The following is a 19,782-nucleotide window of genomic DNA, read 5'->3' as shown; positions in this document are numbered from 1 at the left end:
GACTGTGTCAAGGTCACAAAGACTGTGCAGAAATCTACTGGGTATCCACCATCTATTTCTTGGAAATATGTCCCCAAGCCCTGATTGGCTCAATGAGACCCTACCTGTCTAGCCCTTTTAGTATAAAAAACTAGCCTTTGACCTGGGTCTAATGGGATTGGAGGGTCATGTATGGCAACAATAATGTGTTCCTAGATGCAACTTGCTCATGGGGTCAATGACTCGAATGGTTATTTTGTTCTGTGTTCAAATTCGCTGAAGTGTCTTCACACGGTTAGCCTTTCTTAACTGTGTTTTAGTGGTAAAGGGTTCTTATTTCTCTGCTTATAAACTCCCTAATAAAGTATAGCACTTATTCCTTGTGTGGCTTCCTGATGTAAGCATGGCTTTGAATCTGGTACCTGGCTGCTTGGTTATATGCTACTGAGTAATTTGTGGGCTTGCAGCTCTAAAGGACTGTTTGGCTCTTGTCTTTGCAAATCTCAAGGACTTCCAGAAACAAACTCAGTTTCCCCTGGCTCAGGATTGGATGACTACAGGGGTGGGGCAACCCCTGGGTTATCTCACTTAAAAAGCAGCTTAAGCAAAATTCTTTATATACTGGCAGGAATGAGATGATAAAATAAACCTGAACTCTTTACATGGTTTGCAGCCATGGGAAAACCAGCATAAGGAAAATCATTTACATGTTGGCAGTGTGGACTAACAGACTCTTCATGCTGTCAACTTGGGATATAACTGGAACAATTCTTTTACAGTTCCTTTCTATAGTGGAATACCACTTATAATTGAGAACCCAATGTTGCTTATGCAGATGAAACCACCTGAGAAGCCATTATTTTCCTCCTTCCAATCCATAAAAGCAGGACACTATGGCAACTCCTCCTCGCTGCTCTGGCAATTGTCCCTTCCCACCTTCCTGACTCGAATGAATTGATAAAACGAAAGGTCCAGGCAGATCTTAAGCTGGTTTGGTTGGTGAATTCGAAAATGTGGAGATGTAGGGTTGTAGTCAATATTTTCACTTGCCGATTTGTTATGGCTGGAGTTTGGATCCTAGAATAATAGGCAGGGTGGGTTTTAGAACGTAGCATGTGATTGGCTGCTGGAGCCGTGCTCCAGAAGGGAATTTTGAACTAGCCTATCAGGTGTGACCACAGGATATATAGCCTGGGTCTGGGAGGGGCCTGCAGGCTGGACACACACGATGACTGACTGTTTTATCTGTGAACACTGAAATAAACTACATGAAACCAACGGCTTTTCTCTGAGTATATTTCAGAATGGAACTTCCATTAACTCATTCCTTCATGTGCACTCATGGAAGGAGTCCTTTCATAAGCACAGCTCTGCTCCTCAATAGAAGTAGCAGTTCATGGAGGGACAGCATTAGATAAGGCCAAAGGAAGCTGAGCAACTAACTCTTCTTTTGTGATGGGACATACTATCTTATCTTTGTTACTCAGAGCAAGCAGGGATCCAGACTGACAACAAAGTGGAAGGGGGTGGGCACACAGCCTAAATTATATTTCCTTCCTGTTTTTTATTGCACAGAAATACTTCCAATTCAAGTGTTTCGAACGAAGCCCAACCAAATACCAAAAAATAAACAGATATAAATAAGAAAGCGCAAAAAAGAGAATCCGACAAAGCAGAGCTATATACTGTTTTCCCCACTTTCTCTGATGGGGTTCCTAGGACAAACCAGCAGTTTCTAACTTTAGCAAACAAGTGCAAGCATTTTGAAATGCTAACAGCTCTTCTTAAGATCATGTGTCTTGTCATTAAAAATGCAAAGATTGCATTGCAGCCAGCAGGTCAGCCTTTGTGAAGCAGATTCTCAATGCATTTTGCAGCCTGACCCTAAGTTGGGCCCCATGGAGTTCAGTAGAGCTTACTCCCATGTAAGTGTGCTGCAGTCTTAGTTTACAGAACAGTTGGCAATAATGTAATTGGTATACAGCAGATTTCCCTCCTTGCCTATGCTTTGTGACAAAAATGTTTTATTTTTCTCAATAACACTTTCTGGATCGTTCTGAGGGTCCTATGATGATTTGCTGGGGCCTTTGGGTGAAGGGCAGGTGATAGTCAAAAAATAAACCCACCAAAAATAAAGAAAAAGGAATATACAATAAAAACATAAAGCAAACCACTGAGTATAGCTGTTCTAAATGCTTTGGACAGAACGTTTTATTGATCTAGCTGGAAAGTTGTTTATGAGAGTAACTTTAGCCAATGAAAACTGATGCCACAAAAAAGTGTTAGTTTTTAAAACTGTGTTTTGAAAGACATGTCATCTTTCTTTTGCAATATATTCTTTTGAAATTACAATAGGCTTTTTACCGTGCAATCCTATACATGCCTACTGACATATAAGTTCCACTGTGTTTAATGGGACTTACTCTGAGGTTAGTGTGCGTAGGACTGCACCCTTACTGGCAAAAACCCACATTTTGGAGTTTTTACCAGAAAGATCCAAATGTTGCTCAGCATGGAACTCTTTTTTTCAGGGACTGCCCAGAGGCCATGGCAAAGAGCTACTCTAAATCTGTGATTTGTTTAATTGATTAAAAGGGGGGGAAATTCACATGTTCATTAACAATGCCTCCCCCAACACCATATGGAAGAGAGCAGAGATGTCTCTAATCCACAATCTGTGCAGCACTCAGAATGAGACAGGGTGGGGGAAGGGAGGGGAGAGGTGGAAAGGGGAAGTAGAGGGGCTACCACTTTTAATCTGAGGCAGTAATTGATAAAAGTGGGTTGCAAATTCCCGACTGCTATTATAAGCCACTGAGAAATACTGTTGAAAAAGCTTACCCTCTTTGCAGAGGCCAAAGTCCGCTATTTTCACAAAACCTTCTGTATCCAGCAACAAGTTGTCTAGCTTTAAATCTCTGCAGAAAAGAAATTAAAAACAACTCATTCTGACCATGAATGGAGACAAACTATACAGGGAAAGTATTAGCTGCAAATACTCAAAATTATTATCCTTTCTGAATTTAAGGTGTTTGGAAGTGGCATGCAGGTTTATATAAACACCCAATGCAGCTGTCCTCCTCTTTGCCACATGAAAAAGGAGGTAATATTCTTAATGTATCTGAGCAAGCATGGTATATAAGGCAAACGTATAAGAATGTGAAATGAAACAAAAATCTAAATCTTATGCAAACTTACCGATAAACTATCTTGTGCTCATGTAAATATTGCAGTCCAAGAACCACACATGCAGCATAAAACCTGTTTGCAAAGAAATATAAAAGAGGCGAGAACTGACATGTTGCATTTTTTATACTTCTACAAAGGATAACTTTTGAAAAACAGGCGACCAGAAAACCTTCAGAGCAACGTTCAGTACCACCAGAGGAGTCTTTTCAGGCTAATTTATTTTGAATATGGGTTTCTAAGTTTTTAATTAAAAAGAGCACCACACCTCAGTAACAGAGGACATGCTTGCATGCAGCAGGTCACAGGCTCAATCTGTGGTTCTCCAGTTCACAAAGAACAGGTAGACAGCAGGCAGTGGAAAAGGCCTGGGACCCAGTAGACCATACTGGGTTAAACAGGACAGTCTGACCCACTATAAACTTTCTGCCTGTACTCCTCATAAAGTATAATCCCGTCATCTATGTCATGAACCTCTACCTGGCAGGTATCAGCGAGCGAAAGCAGCATCTGCTGATACAACTAGAACTACAACTTGATGAAGCAGGTGTGTGTGTTAGGATACTGCCTGTCAATTGAAAGTCCTGTTGTAGCCTATTATGCCCCCTGCAGTCAGACAGGAATTGCCTAAATCCATCAGGATGCTGTACAAGCCCAACCTAAGCTCTGCCGGCTTCCATTAGCTCTACACAGATTTCACTAGCATAAGTCAACTGGGTGCAGGAGCTACATGCCATGTACCTAAGGGACGTATGATACAACATTTATAAGCTGGTGTGGCTATATGCAGACACAACTTCTCAGCAGCAAAATTTCCTCTCCCTTGCAGTTAGGGTGCATGAGATTAACCACAGTTAAGACTAACTAGGGTTTTCTTTAAACTGAGTTCTGAAACATGAGGTGGTTCCCAACCATTTAGCAGGGGAACAGTGTTACTATGTCTTACTGGCCCTGCAGAGTATTCTCTCACACGGCAAGCACCAAACGCCACAGCCTGAAAATATCCCTTTTGTTACTTACACTGCTCTTGGTTCGGAAAAGACATCCGTGTGTATATGCATCATGAGGTCTCCTCCAGCTGCGTACTCCATTACGAAGCACACGTGATCGTTGGTTTGGAAACAAGCAAAGAGGTTCACCAGAAAGGGATGCCTTACGCTGTTCACAGTTTCAAAAATTCGCTTTTCACACATGAGGCTGAAAGCAGAAATGTTTTATGAGGTTGGATCAACTATTTATCTTCATTACATGGGTGACGGCTCCAAGAAGGGATACATGCACAAAATCCTAAGAGTTGGAAGGGGTCCCATAGGTCATCTAGTCTAACCCCCCCTGCCATGAAGGAATACGCACCCAAATGGGGATCAAACCCAAGTCCTTGTCATTATCAGCACCATGCTCTAACCCGCAAGGCGAAAGCCTAACTGCAATGAGGCCACGTTAACTGCAGGCTTCCAGCAGAAATACTGAACTTACTGCAATTAATACAGTGGACCCTCGGGTTACGTACCGCTCTGGATACGTAATCTTCGGGTTGCAAAAGCGACAAACCCGGAAGTGTATTCTTCTGGGCTTCGCCGCTCACGCATGCACAGAAGTGCTCTATTGCGCCGCACGTGTGCGCAGAAGCGGCGCCTCTGGTTATGGATTTTTTGGGGTGCGCACCAACCCCAAAACAACTTAAATTTGTAACCAGAGGGTCCACTGTAATGACAGTGACCCACAGGTAACAATAGCATGAAAGGCCATCAGGACTTTTTTGGTAATACGTGGCAAATGACAACAGTGCTGAGTTCTTGCAAGGGGTATGATACTAATGTGATAATTTATTTTTTTTTAAATAAAAGCACAGCAGCTTAACAATGAATGACGAACAACTACACAATATGTGCATGCCCTCGTGTAGAGAGAAAGAGAGAGAAGGTTGACAGGCATAAAACCCAAGGAAAGGCTGGGCACTATTTCTTACTGACCCAAGCACTCACTGTCATCCTACATTTACTTGTAATTATGTTCTACCGGAGATGCTTCCAAGTATGTGTGTTTAAGGGTCAGGTTTCAAAATCTTGCAATTACAGCAGCCCATGATCAAGATCTAAAGAGCTGCACAACTAGTCTTATACATTAACGGGGCTTTGAGTTTGAGTTCTGAACAGTGGCACCATCTCCTAAGACATGAAACATGGAAAACCTTTGGGTTATATGGCAGGATCATAACATGTCCTGTTATAAAAACTCTTAACGAGTGTTTTCTATTTTTTTATGAAATGAAATTAGTTTCTGCAGACCTGAAATAAATTATGCAAAAAATGTTAAAAATACAAGCCCTTGGCCCCACTCAAAGTAGTAGTCTTGGTCTGTGGGTTTAGGGCACATTCAGATTTAACGACACCTGTCCTTCACACTGACCTGTCTACTTCATCACGAGCAACAATGTCTCCTTTCTTTAAGGCTTTAATGGCAAACATTTCGTTTGTATTTTTATATTCAGCCAACAGGACCTGAAACACAAAATAATACTCAATTTGCATACTTTCAATTAAATTTTATGTTCCAAACTCGCAACTGTTGTGTATACGTTTAAAAAGCTTGCTTCAAAGCTGTGATAAATCAACAAGTATATCACTGAGCACATAGTGAAATGCAACAGGCAGCTGCAAAGGGAAGTGGGCTAAGAGGAAGGAAGGGGGAAAACAAGATGTGGAAAGAGACAATATTGTAATTTTAGCTGTCAAACATACCTTTCCAAAGTGTCCTCTACCCAGTACAGCACAACACCGGAAGTCTTGCAAACTGAATTGAAATCTTTGTTGTGTTCTGAAATACAGTAATTTTAAAAAGTAAATGACAATTTCTACTCAGTATTGGGTAGAGTTATACATCAAGTTAACATAAAAGAGGACTTACCTTCTATCTTCAGGCTCTCGTATATTATATTCTATATCAGAATTTGAATTTTGAGTCTCGCAAATAATTTCCGGCTGAAGTTTGGGGACAAAATTATTTCTGTCATTCTCAAAATCAAATGTTTCTGCATCCTGTGAAATGTGTAGAAGAAAAAAAATCTGAAGATTTAAAAAAACAAAAGTTGCTAGAAATTGGAGAAGAGTAATGTTACAGCAGTAGGTCTTAAATTTAGAATTGTGGAATTCAGAATCTCAAGGTTGATTCAAATGCCTTCTAAAAGAGCCCTCGAGAAACTATATCTATTTGCTAAACCTCTTGCATTGTTTGTGATAGGACCTGCAAAGACAGCACAGAGGAACCCAGTCCAAGAACTGGTTTCAGAATGCTGTCTTACAAGCTACCCTACACATATTCATGTTTCCCACATAAATGAAGTTGAAGAAAAATAAACAAATCCTCTTCCATGTATTACTGGGATACCTGCAATCAATTTTTCCTAGCCAAAGGCAACCTGGCATTTGGGTATTTCTAAACCTGGTTTAAGAACACATTTTGATTGTTTAATTTATATACCGCTTAGTATTTACAAGTATGACTAAGCGGTATAGAAAAAACTGAAGCAACAACAAACAACTTAAACAAAATATTACAAAAACACACAGTTACATATAAAATGTTACAATAACACAAAGTTGCTAAGATACACAAATCAATATCCATTCATTTTCTTTTTGATACTCAACCTCCGGGTTTTCACCCAGGGTCCAAGCAAACTCTCCGCTCACCCACAAAAGTCTCACAACATTGATCTTCAAGGGCTTGAAAAGGACTGTAAGATTCTTTATTAGGAGACAAGACTACTTCTTTCTGTATTCGAACAATCCCAAGCAATGTGCCAGGGACTTAGGGGAACCCTGTCTAGAATGCCATCTTTAGAGTGAGGGAAGAAACACAATGAGGGAGGCCTTCTCAGTGAAACATGTCGGGTGTCCATCCCTGCTTCTTTTAAGAAGTCTTAACAAATGTTTATTGGTTTGGCAGGGGTTTCAGAACCTGTGAGACTTGTTGATCATTAAATGCTTGTTGACAGTACTCTGGTTAAGTTCTAACTTCAAATACTTCTTTGGTCAAGTATCTACTACCTCAAATGCTAGTAGGGTGCGAACGAGTTTTTGCAGTTCAGCAGTTATTTAAAAGGAGAGGTCATGACCCGATTATAAGAATGCTTTAAGCTATTACGCAACTCGGTTGAGAAAACTGCACACAGAAAGATCAGCTGCAGAACGCTTTGCACAGCAACCAATTATTAAAAAGTAAAGACATCGATAAAACAACAACAGATCAAGAATACAACCTGTGCTATTTGGAGGTCACATTTCTCACAAACCTAGACACAACAATTTGTGCTATTGTTTTAAATCTATATTAGAAGTCTTGCCTGAGTGGGTGTAGGTGGAGCCTTTGGCTCAGGCGAAGGTTCGCTAATTTCTCCAAGAGAAGACGCACGTGGAGGAGTATGTGGGGGTTCGGGTTCAAGTTCAAACACCAGTTTGGTTACAGGGGAGTCACTTAAAAGAAAGAAATTCACTTGGTGAGCATGGCGACAATTTAGGAAAATTTAAAAAACACTTCATGCTAATTGATACTTTTCTCTTTTTAAAACCGGAAGAAGGAAATTCAAGAGGAGTAAATAAGCTTGTGCTTCCTTCTACATCACAGGAGTTTTGCCATATAAGCCTGCTTAAGCATCTCAGCCACTTACCTAGTTGGTGATCTTAATTCAGGAATGTGCGCATCACCTCCTGCAACTGCGGCAGGCACAGCTTGAGGGCTGAAGGTGCCGGTATGATTTACTGTAGGAATAGCTCTTCTCACAAGCCTTCCCCAAGTGGCAATATTAATATTCATTTGAGGAGCTCTGAGAAATGTTTTGCCTGTGGTTAAAGAAAACAGAGAGCACAAGTAATCTTTTTACTTATCACCAAAAGCTATAATTAAAAGAGAATTCATATTCATTAGTTTATTATTTGTGATGAATAAACCGAACATGTCACATATTCCACATTTTCCTGCATTTTTTTTTTTACAAACAGATTTCACTATTGAAAGCCCTACCTACAATTTCTAAACAAATATTTTTACACGAAATTCTGACGTTTAGCGTCAGCATCCTTTTCAGTTAACTTTTGAGAATATAACCCTGTATTAAGACTAAGATACAGCACCGATTCGATGAAATCTGTTACCTTGCTGCTTGGAGAAAATTTTCTTTTGCCTCTGAAGTTTTGGTCTTCTTTCAATAACTGGATTAAAAAATGTAACCTGCAATTCAGACAAGATGTGTTAAATCTCAAAACAATGAATCTCGGAAATCATTCACAGCCTTTAATAATTTTCTTTAAAAATGTTGGCACTTACCTCTGCAAATAGAGTACCCTGGGGTTCAAGATAGAGACACATTCCATGTCGCTGGTTGTCTAAGAAATCTTCTAACCTCAGAAACTTCACCGCACAGAGAGATCTCCAATCGCGCCAATAAACAGAAATTTCTAATTCACGTGACTGAAGGGATTTGAGGAGGAGGAGACAATGTTAATTTGTGCAGCTGCTACAATTCTAAAGATTGTATCCAATACACTCACTCCATAAGTGCAAGCGTTTATGCTTGTGCAATGGAACAACTTCCCCTGTAACCCTCTCCATTTCCTTCCCAAATCTGCTCTGGAGGATTGGGCAAAACCCCAGAAAAGATTGCGGGTGGGCAGGGGCATGGAGGAAACAAAAGGGGAGTTCCGCTGCACAAGTGTAAATCCTTGCACTAACCAGATGAGTTTCTTGGTGCTACATTCCATACAAGTGAATAGCGTACACATTCCCTCCCCAGCACCACCTCACGGTGGGAGCTGATGACTCTGGCATGGGAGGGGAAGCACACTGCTGACCCTGTATGCATGTTTCACTTACTTCATATGAACTGGCCAGGAAGACATGCCTATAAAAGAATGGGCATTAAGAAGTGACCAGAAGCATTCCATAGGAACACAAAAAGCTACCTTATATCATGTCAGACCAGGGGTCGGCAAAGTTTTTTGTGGCTTGGGCCGGTTCAAGGTCCCGCAGACGCCATGGTGGGCCGGGGCGTGTGTGTGCACGCACACACTATTTCAGGCGCTCCTTCTGACGCAGAGGTGTGCACAGCTTCCCATTGGCTGCAGGGGCTTCCTGCAGCCAATGGGAAGCTGGCCAGCATCACGGAAGGCGGTACCCACTGTGCTCCGCGCCAGTTTAGCGCAGCGCACGGGAGCCGACCGAGCAGGCGGCGGGGGTCCATGGGCCGGTTAAACGACCCCCATGGGCTGCTTGTGGCCCATGGGCCTTCAGTTGCTGACCCCCGTGTCAGACCATTAATCTGTCCAAATCAGTTTTCTCTACACTTGACTGGCCGTGGACCAACAGGGTTTCAGGCAGGGATCGATCCGAGCCCCTCCTCAAGATACTGGAAACCGAACTTGTGTTTTACCACTGCTGCACCATGCCCCCCCACCAAATGCAACAGTGCTCAGGGTGAACCTAGGGTTTTACAAGGCCCTTTGTAAAGTGTGTTCCAATTTAAAATGGCTACTATCAAAACACCCGCATACAGAGTCAACAACATTTATTCTAATGCAGTCCATGTTATGAAAGATGAGCCGTGGAAATATATATATTTTACAAGGCGAAATTCTTGCCTTGCATAACCACTTGAAACAATACCCACACATGCAGAACAAACACTACAGGTAGCTTAATTCAGTGTGGCACTAGGTAGGCTGGAAGGGAATGATTTACTACTGGCAGTCACAGGCGCGGATAAAAGGAAACTCCTGCAACTTCTGTAATATATAGCCTGGATGACAGTGCTGAAGGGAAGAACACTCTGGCCTCTGCTGTCGGTCAGGGGACGAAGGGTCAGCAAGAGGTTGCACCTCCTGCCTCCCAGGAAGAGAAGCATGCAGAGGGGGAGTTGAGCCTGTCCCCATCCATCAGTCAGAGAAGGAACAGCTGAAGGGAGCTAGATTCCCTCCTCCCTGCCAGAATGAGCACTTGGCTCCACAAGTCAATTGCTCTGGGACCACAAAGCTCAAGGGAAGCTTTGGGCTACTGGAGGCTGCACCTCCCCCAAGAGCATGCTAAAGACCAACATGGCTCCATCCATCAGCCATGCTTTTCCCTTTTGCGAAAGGGAACATGTAGGCTTTTATTTTAAATAACTGTAGAAATTTTTTTGGCATTTCCGTCAGTGTTTATTGACAACAACAACAACAACAACCTACGAAGGAGAATCAGACACAGATAATTCTTTTGTTTCAATTCACAAATATAAATGGGCTCTCCCAATCTCCACAAAATCCCCTGCTATCATTGGATCCTATTAAATGGAATAATTTTCCGTTATCACAGTGCTTCAAGCCATCTCCATTTACTAACTTGCATTGTTTCTGCCTAAGGAAACAAATAGTCTGCATGTGTGAATTTACCCCCAACACTTAAGACCACCTTCATGGCACGTATTCATTCCAGAAAGTTAAAAAATATTAACAAGCCTTCAGTTCAAGTGCTTAAACTGCACTGATTTCAAAGGAATTTAAAATACACTTCTGTTGCCCAGAATTGAACCCCACACATTTTAGCTTAAATCTCATTCCTGAAGAAAGAATTAGTTGGGATATTAACTTCAAAATCAGTTCAATTGATTTAATATATATATATATATATATATATATTGGGCTGTATTTTTCAGAATAATATTCTGGAAGAATATGGTATATATTTAACTTTGGAAGAAATCTTATTCATTGGCCAAATGTCAGTTTCTTTCACCCTCTCACATTAAAGCAACTGGCAGAAAATAGCAAATGAAGAATTTTGTTGTTGTTGTTGTTGTTTTAAGAATAATTGTTTGACTTGTTATAAAACTTTATTGGCTAGATCTCAGAGCTTTGTTGTTTTCCAGTCTACAGTGGACGCTCGGGTTGCGAATGTGATCCGTGCGGGATGCACGTTCGCAACCCGCAGAAACGCATCTGCGCACTTGCGAGTTGCGATTCTGTGATTCTGCACGAAGCGCGATTTAGCACTTCAGCGCATGCGCAACCCCCCAAACCCACAAGTAACCTGTTCTGGTAATTCCGGGTTTCGGCAGGTCCGTAACCTGAAAAAAATGCAACCTGAAGCATCTGTAACCTGAAGTATGACTGTATCTACTTTCAGGTCTATTGAAATAATTTATTTAACTGGAGGAAATATTGTTTATCACTCATTGAAGTCTACATTCGCTCTTAACTTCTTCCTCAAGAAACTGACAGATAAGAGCCATAAATCACCGACAGTGGGGGATTTATTAAAAAATACAGAGACTTAGAATCCTATAGGATGGAATGCACTTCTGCTTATACAAATGCCCTCTCAAATTTTTCCTGACTCCTCCAGTCCCCTTGCTGCAGATTTCAGTGCCTCATAACATCCTGTTTCAAGTAATACCCCAGAACTCGGAAGTAGATTTTCAAGGACCAGAAGGAGCAGGGCAGCAAAAAACAAACAAAACTTCAGATCCCAGCTAGGACCTCTCCGTGTATATATGCAGATAAATAAACATAAAATTACCAAGCTGGTAATTACTGTTAACACAATAAAGAGGTCCTTACTCGGTCTAGCTCCAGTGTAAATTTCTGATCCCATGACTGATTGGAAATAGGCTTCCAGCTAGTTTGATCAACCACCGTATTGTCCAACTTCAAAACAGCACAGATTTCGTCTGTAAGAAAATTACACAAACTCAGCTTAGAACTTTAAGAGGATTTTCAAGAAGTAAAACAAGCAAAACATGCAAGGACTGGTTATATGTCTGGAATGGAAAAACAAATACAAACATTACGAGCTGCAAGAAACTGTGGCTACTGTTAAGTTTACGATTATTTTAAACATCTTATGTTTAATGTCTTTGCTTCTTCTACCCTTGCTAAATAATGGTGAATGTTGACACACTCTCCCAGTTGAAACTCCCACCAGTTGAAGTTTCCCAATCCATTGTGAATGGGGTTCAACCCTTCGCTGATAAAGGACTTGACACTGGTGACAGTATTCCCTGCTGCTGCTGCAGCCTCCCTCCATCCTTCCTCACCAATGTGCCTGGCAGTGGTGATGGAAGCTGGCCCCAGGGCTCCTGCTACGCTCTGAATGCTTCAGCAGTGTCTTATGTGGCAGCACCCCTGAGAAACAGGTTCTCAGGGTTCCCAAGCCAGTGTACTTTTCAACCTACTTAATATTTTTTAGCATTCAGGGTCCTATTCCGAAACAGGAAACTTGTTCAAGACCTCAGCCTGAATGATCTGATGTGCTTGAGTATACCCCTGTTAAGAAGAACTACTAATAACCCAATTTTACATCTATCTACTCTTACTAAAAGGCTTCATCAAAGTGTTTTCTGAAGATAAAAGCAAAGGTAAAATGTACTGAACTGGACAAATCATCAGTTTTCAGGAGGTTCCGACTACTCCCACTTTTACTTTTGCTTGTTCGGCTCATGAAAGATGATCTGGCTTCACTTGGACTCCATCCAGGTAGAGTAATGGATGTGGCTTTTGATCGACCGGGGACATTCTCCAAAATATCTTGGCAGCCCATGAGCCTAACTTCCAAAGTACCTAGAATGAGATCAGATTGCCTTGGCTCATATTCCTAGCAAAACACCAGCTTCAGCAAATACAAATAGCTCATGAATGGTAGCAGGACAGGTAACTCACAAACATTCAGTCTTGTGGAGACGATCTAAAAGCACAAACCTTATTTCTTAGCTAGCCACAATGTAAGAGCTGCTTCACACAATGTCCATGAAAAATAAGCATACATATATATGGGTGGCAAGTGTTTCCCTGGCACACCTTCACAAGTTTCACAGCACTATCCATGCCTTTTGAAACATACATTTGTTTTCATATATCACCTTTCTCAATGTGAGGCCTTCTAGATGTTGCTGGATATAACTCCCATAAATCCTTGGCCAACGGGTTGATGGGAATTGCAGTCCAAAATTTCTAGAGGGCAACAGTTTAGGAAATGCTACCTTACACACTGGGGGATAGTCAACCGAGTGTTACTCAGAGTAGACCAACTGAAATAAATTAACAAGATTAAGCTAAACCCATTAATTTCAATAGGCCTACACCGAGTAAAAATTAGCTGAATACCACCCATCATACTTTTAACACATATACAGTAAAAAGGAACATTAATTTTGTAAGAAAAATGCAAATCAACTTTTACCATTTCAACTTTGACTTACATGTGAACTTTCAATGTGAATTTATTTGGCAAGGGACAGATTGTGTGCACAGGACTACGTATGTAACGAGCTAGTTCTGCTACAAGTTCAGTTTAAAAACTAAAGTCATTTTGGGAAACACAAGCTAACAGCTGTGCTCGTGCTTCTAATTTGGTTGTTTATTAAATAATTTAGTAAACAACATATTAGGAACAGAGTTTTTATTCAACACCTGCTTCAAGTTAGCAAATAAAATCTGCAGGGATGTATTTAAGATCTTCATTAAGCATACGAAATATCTTGGAATTTATTTTCTTTATGAAGTGCTGCAATTACAGACACGCACACAGGCTGTCAAGAGGAACTGTTGGACTATATAGTCTCAACTTCTATAACCCCTGTGCAGACGTTTATTCTTGTGGAATACTAACTCTTAAATTTCTTATATTTAATTACTTTAATCTAGAAAACCCATTAGCACAAGTAAATGGGAGATGCATTTTTATACATTGCTGCTATTTGCAATTCTCTCTTCACGTTATTAGCAAAGTCTTAATGCTTTGTAGAAATCTCCCTTTAGGAAAAACTTAATTTCCATCACAACTCAGTTGCATGTGATTATGACCATACTTCATCTCTACTGCCATGTCTGATGGTTGACCGGTGAGAGCCCACAACCCCCCACGTCACCTAAAAGTGTAACACGAGGAATAATAGAGCAGATGTTCTCAAAGCATTTGGGGGTATTAAAAGCATCATATCAAGGGCTTCTAAATTCTGTGTTAGACTCTGCTAGTGGATAGTAGGACTTTGTGGGTCCCAGGAATTGGCTTAAGGGGTGGGGGGCTGAAATCCTTTGCCTGATCAGATGTTGGGACAAGGGGTTGGATCCAATGCTTGGCAATCCACAAGTCTCATGCAACATACTACTGCTTGGACAACACAACTTCCCTCCTCTCCGCTGTGCCCCACCCCCCATACCCTCAAAATATGTCCCAGAGGAGAAAATTTTGGGGTTCCTGGGGAGAAAGGAGAAGCCCCGTTGTGCAAGCAGACCACTGCACACACAGAGTTGGACACAACTCTAAAAGTCTCTAATATTAATTAATTTGCCAATTCCGATTACAAAAATCCTTTGGGTTTTGCTGTGCTAGAATAGCAAGACCCGCCTCTTAAAAGCACCAACCGCAAGAATCTTCTTAACCAACATAAATGCAAGCCACTACTCAGAAGTTTGAGGTTAGTCAGCAACTGAAATACTCACAATTATGCAATTAGCGCAAACAGAAACAAAAACAAACAACATTTCCAGAAAAAAGAACACAACAACAAACCTGTTAAAGCGGCTGGCTTGGATAGTGTACTATATTGATTCTGTGTAGAGATCATACTTTGACGTGGACTTAGTGTTGGTGACGAAACAAGTGAAAGTTCTTCTATAATAATACTGCTTTTGGGGTGGTTTTTAGGGAGTTCATTAAGTCTCTGTTCTAGTGAATACTTTAAGAGGTCCAACTTCTGGCTTGATTCATTAAATCTTGCTTGAGCCTTGTTCATGAAAAAAAGAGAAAAGAAATCCACTAAGAAAATTATTGAAATAGAACTGTTTAAATTCAGATTTTATTTACTCTGTTAAAATTACCTCTGAGAGTGCTTTTCTGTCAGTAACTTTTCCAGATCCGAGCAATTTCATAACATTTTTTGCCCCTTCTGCTACTGCATATTCTATCCTAAAATGATGTCGCAGTTCCTCCATTCGGAGCTCAAGGGGGCTTATAACAGGCTTTGCTGCAGGTAAAAACACACACACATATATTTAGTATGCATTCAACTAGCTTTTTAATATGGTTATCTTAATACAAACAACTGCTAAACATTTTGACCACAACAACCAGAAATAATTAAAAGTCCTAGCCTAGTTGGTGAAAGATGTGAGATGTTAAGTTTAGGTTACAATTCTCAAAAACACATCATTTGCCGATGTGAAGACCTCAGGAAAACCTGTGGTCCTGAGACCAAGTGGTCCTTTTGCATGCAACAACTGATAGCACTGCAGCATATTTTTTAGGGTAGCTGCATGGTGTCATGGGATTCCAACTCCACATGAAGACTGTCGAGACAATATCCACCTTGCTGGGTAATCTCCAAATCTGCACGTGGCTGGTGTTGGTTAAACCACGCAGCTTCGTAGACCGTGCTTTGAAATTGGCTTGTTTTGAAAATGGCCAGAATTTGTGATAAACTCAAAATCCCTAGCTTGCACGCAAGGACAAGTCAAGATTAGGGGAATCGGAAACAAAACACTGGCAAGGTCTTCTCCCGCCCACAATGGAAGAGAAGAGAGCATGCAAGCCTGAGACTTCAGTCAGCCTCTTTCCAGCCTGTGAATGTAAGGCAAAACCATGGCTGAGTGTTATGTGCTAATGCAGCCATGTAAGTTCTTATAGTTCACTTCCTTCTCAAACCTTTAGCTCATGCTCACAATTTTCTCAGCCAAAAGGGCAGGAGTTGCAACCTTTCTGTAGGTGCTACTGAACTGGAGTGCACAACTCATTTCACTCTGAGGGTCTTTTACGTTTTTATTAAGTGAAGTGGGCCACATTGTTATTTTACTCAAATTGTTACAATCAACTCGGTTTGCTCTGCAGCCTATTCCATGAGCCCCCTTTCTATTTTCTATGTGTGGTATCACCTTTCTCAACCACCATAGGTTTGCTTACTATCTCAACAGTTGTTCGCTCTCATGGTATCTCTCCACTACTTCTCTCTGTACTCCTTAGCACTCTTCTGTCTGTGGTCCAGCATGGATTTCTCTTGACTCCCATTTCTCCACCCATCCATCCTCCTTTTCTTCTCTGAATTATATCCTCTGCCCTTTCACTTACATTTCCTCATGGAGAAAACACAAGACCCACTCTCCCAGCATTTCACACACTGAGGGAGTCTTCAATTCTGTCTGGCTGCAGATGATGGGAAATCTGGTGCCCATATTCCATTACAAGCTTCTGACACAAGATTTATGAAGGGCACGGGCCATGCAGAAAGCCTTTACTAGTGCACCATGCATGCCTGGTCACATTTTAAATTAATTTACCATGTGCAATGACCCATTGTACAGCAGGTCAAAGGCACCACTCAGCCAGGCTATTAATGGCTAGCTTTCTAACCTCACATGTGAATGAGCCAGTACATCCGGGAAGGGCACTTAAAATGTGACTAGGCATTTGTGGAAAGCTTACAATTTGGGGCTTTCCATGTGGCAAGTGTCCTGTACAGATCAGGTCTTCTTCTGGGGAGAGATGAAACAATACAGATGTAGAGCAGCATGCACCATCCCACACCCACTTTTGATAGAGTTGGGCAAGCCAGAGAAGTTCCCACAGAGTGGGGCTGGATTGCCAACCATGGGGATTTAGAATTTTCCCCAGGCTTGAGGGGGAAGGCAAGATCCTATCCAAGATTCTATCAACAGTATAGAGAATGTTCTTCTCTTGAATGCTTCACCATTATCAAAAGCCAATTCGTTAGTCTGGACTGCCTGAAGTATCTGCATCCTTATAACTTCAATTTTTGTCTTGCTGTCCTGAAGCATCTGTTGAGCTGTCGCAAGAAGCTTTCTATCCTAAAAAGAAAAGAAAGATGCTATTAAAATATGAATTCTGGAGGGACATCCAAGTAACAGCAGCTTGTGTTGTCTTTTCTTGACAAATTCAAGGCGATTCAGAAATCACATAGTTTTGCGACTATTGTGTAATACATTTTGCTGTTTCCTTCCTCCATTGTATTTCCCCCTCAATTTATGTTTTATCCACTTGTCAGAACTTTGCATCAAATACTCTATTGTTGTTGTTTAGTCGTTCAGTCGTGTCCGATATTTTAACCTATCACAGACCCTTGCAGAAGATGGCAGAGTATTAAAAATAAAGTTTTAATAGGAAAGTAGATTCCAGCAACCCAAGAGACTTGAGTGGAAGCTTTCAACATGCAGAACTGCTGTACTGTGGAACAATTCAAAGTTCACACAGAAAGCAAAACTAAAATGTTGCACTACTGTACTCTGCCACACATTGCTTATCATCAAAGGGCTCCTGTACTGATTGTATTGTCACGTGGACTGTATAAACTTATGACTGGAATTTCTGCAAGCCCTTGAAATTGTTATCGGCAGTCACTGATCCCCAAAGTTAAGGACTTGCACCATAATGTCATTTGCATTTGTTTGTCAGTAGAGAATGTGGAAGATGTTTCTTCAAATAAAATATATGACAATTCTATCCACACACATACTGGTAAGGGAAAACAATGCTTTTAAATATTTGAAGTAATGGAAAGGAGCTTGGAAGAAACAGTTTCCCTCCATGTTAGAAGTGCTGTAGTAAGATTAACAGCGTAATTTAACATGTATAACTGAAACAGTGCTTGGAAAGCTACAAATTGAGTTTCAAAAAGGTCAGGGAGCCATCAGGAAGCAATTCAAACTGCCAACTCTCAGTCTCTGCAATCCATTCAGATCACTTATAGTAATCTGCATTTCTTTTGTTCTTTCGCCACATGCCAACATCCTGGTTCCAAGTTAGGGTTGCTGATGAGCACTATTCCTGGGCTTGGGACAGATGTAGCACTTCCAAAGTGTAAGAATGGGATGGGCGAAGGCTGTTTTTTTAAAATAAAAAGCTACAGCATAATCCGAGAAGATGTTTAGAAACTTTGTTTTAATGCAGCATATGATGGATTTTCCTACAAGGCATTTTGTCACACTACCCATATCAGGTAGTGATATAGTATCAGGTTTTCAGAATGTGTCAAACTCCCCAACATTTTTTCGTTTTTCAAATAATGTGATGCACGTATGATAGCCTATTGGGATCAAACATGAATTACTTCTAAATGACCACACCACTCTTTATGGAAGTATGCATTTCTTTAACACTGTCTGGTTTACCCCAGATTAATAAATAATAATAATAATAATAATAATAATAATAATAATAATAATAATAATTTATTATTTCTACCCTGCCCATCTGGCTGAGTTTCCCCAGCCACTCTGGGCGGCTTCCTCAACTGAAAACAAAAAGTCATTTGCACGCAAACTGGAAAGATGGTAAATTTAACTGGCTTTTCATAAGTCTTACCTTTGATGAACCATTTGAATACATGTGGATCATATTCTCTGCACCTTGTTTTACTTTCAATTCTATATCCAACTGTTTTTTTAAGGCCATCAGCCGGTTGTTGGTTGGAAAACGAGGGTCACTGTTTGGTGTATCTGGAGTTCTGGGGCAATCTGTGTATTACATATAATCAAACCAAACAACAATTATTCTAAACGGATCTATGCTAGATTAAAATAGCAAAATGTCAAAGGATTAAGATTAATATAAAATTATTTCAGTTAGCAACATTATTTTAGTAAGCACACAGTACTTCTACTAAGAAATCTTTTATATCTTTGCCCAAGATTACACCTGATATCTACCATGCTTTCTATTGTAGTAACTTTTCAGTATTTTGCACAAACTAGTATCCATGTCAAAGTGAGGTGATGGTTTCTCACTGAGGCACAGACTATCATGTTTCCTATCTTGTCTTGGGTGACTGGTATATAGCTTTTCCACTCCAACTGAGAACTGATAATCTAAGAAAACAGTTCTTGGACAAAATTGAACCATTCACTAATAATAATTCTAAGAGATCTTATCAAATATAATATTTCACAATATATTTCAAATATAATGGAAAAGCATTCCCAGTAAAAGCTGAGAATAAGGTCAACTGCAATAAATAATGGCTCAGTTCCAGAATTCTGCTCATGGAACTCTCCCATCGAAAATCCCCGTGAACTCTGGGGGGCTGCGGGAATCTGTAGAACCACTACTGTAGAACCACTGGCATAATGACTACCCTTCCCCTCTGCGCTGCCAGACTTCTAGCCATGGAAGCATCTGCTGAATCCAAAACACTTCCACTAACAAAAATATCCCTTATATTTGTGTATCCAATCCTCTCCCCCTCTCTCTTTACAGGATGTTGATTCAGTTAATCTCCTTAATAATAATAATAATAATAATAATAATAATAATAATAATAATAATAATTTTTTATTTATACCCCACCCTCCCCAGCCAAGGCCGGGCTCAGAGCGGCTTACAAGCAATAATAAAAACAAGATGAATGATTACAACTTAAAAACAAAAATAAAATTCAACATTAAAATAATGGAACATTAAAATATTAAAATGTAGCCTCATCGCAGGAGAAAGAAAGAGAGGGAGGGAGGGAATCAAATTGGCTCCAAGCCAAAGGCCAGGAGGAACAACTCTGTCTTACAGGCCCTGCGGAAAGAAATCAGATCCTGCAGGGCCCTGGTCTTGTGAGGCAGAGCGTTCCACCAGGCTGGAGCCAGAGTT

General features: G+C 40.7%; 1 protein-coding gene across 4 annotated transcripts in view; it reads right to left on the bottom strand.

Annotated features, from left to right (window-relative positions):
* PKN2 (protein kinase N2) overlaps positions 1 to 19,782 on the bottom strand; it is a 50,477-nt gene that overhangs the window by 6,114 nt on the left and 24,581 nt on the right. For 2 of the 4 annotated variants that reach the window (XM_083444839.1, XM_083444840.1), the window contains exons 3-18: positions 18,508 to 18,659; positions 16,877 to 16,994; positions 15,015 to 15,160; positions 14,707 to 14,920; positions 12,570 to 12,755; positions 11,757 to 11,866; positions 8,491 to 8,634; positions 8,319 to 8,394; positions 7,835 to 8,006; positions 7,511 to 7,640; positions 6,073 to 6,230; positions 5,907 to 5,982; positions 5,575 to 5,666; positions 4,186 to 4,362; positions 3,178 to 3,240; positions 2,821 to 2,897 (exon numbers count right to left, since the gene is read on the bottom strand). In XM_083444839.1, coding sequence (XP_083300965.1) covers positions 2,821 to 2,897; positions 3,178 to 3,240; positions 4,186 to 4,362; positions 5,575 to 5,666; positions 5,907 to 5,982; positions 6,073 to 6,230; positions 7,511 to 7,640; positions 7,835 to 8,006; positions 8,319 to 8,394; positions 8,491 to 8,634; positions 11,757 to 11,866; positions 12,570 to 12,755; positions 14,707 to 14,920; positions 15,015 to 15,160; positions 16,877 to 16,994; positions 18,508 to 18,659 — 2,091 coding nt within the window. The remainder of the gene's footprint in view (positions 1 to 2,820; positions 2,898 to 3,177; positions 3,241 to 4,185; positions 4,363 to 5,574; positions 5,667 to 5,906; positions 5,983 to 6,072; positions 6,231 to 7,510; positions 7,641 to 7,834; positions 8,007 to 8,318; positions 8,395 to 8,490; positions 8,635 to 11,756; positions 11,867 to 12,569; positions 12,756 to 14,706; positions 14,921 to 15,014; positions 15,161 to 16,876; positions 16,995 to 18,507; positions 18,660 to 19,782) is intronic. The other 2 variants (XM_083444841.1, XM_083444842.1) reach the window with 1 other exon arrangement.

The sequence above is a fragment of the Podarcis tiliguerta genome (assembly GCF_965153285.1).
Source record: "Podarcis tiliguerta genome assembly, chromosome: 6".
NCBI classification, from domain to species: domain Eukaryota; kingdom Metazoa; phylum Chordata; class Lepidosauria; order Squamata; family Lacertidae; genus Podarcis; species Podarcis tiliguerta.
Note: the sequence above shows the minus strand (reverse complement) of the source record. Positions and strands in the feature narration are given on the sequence as shown.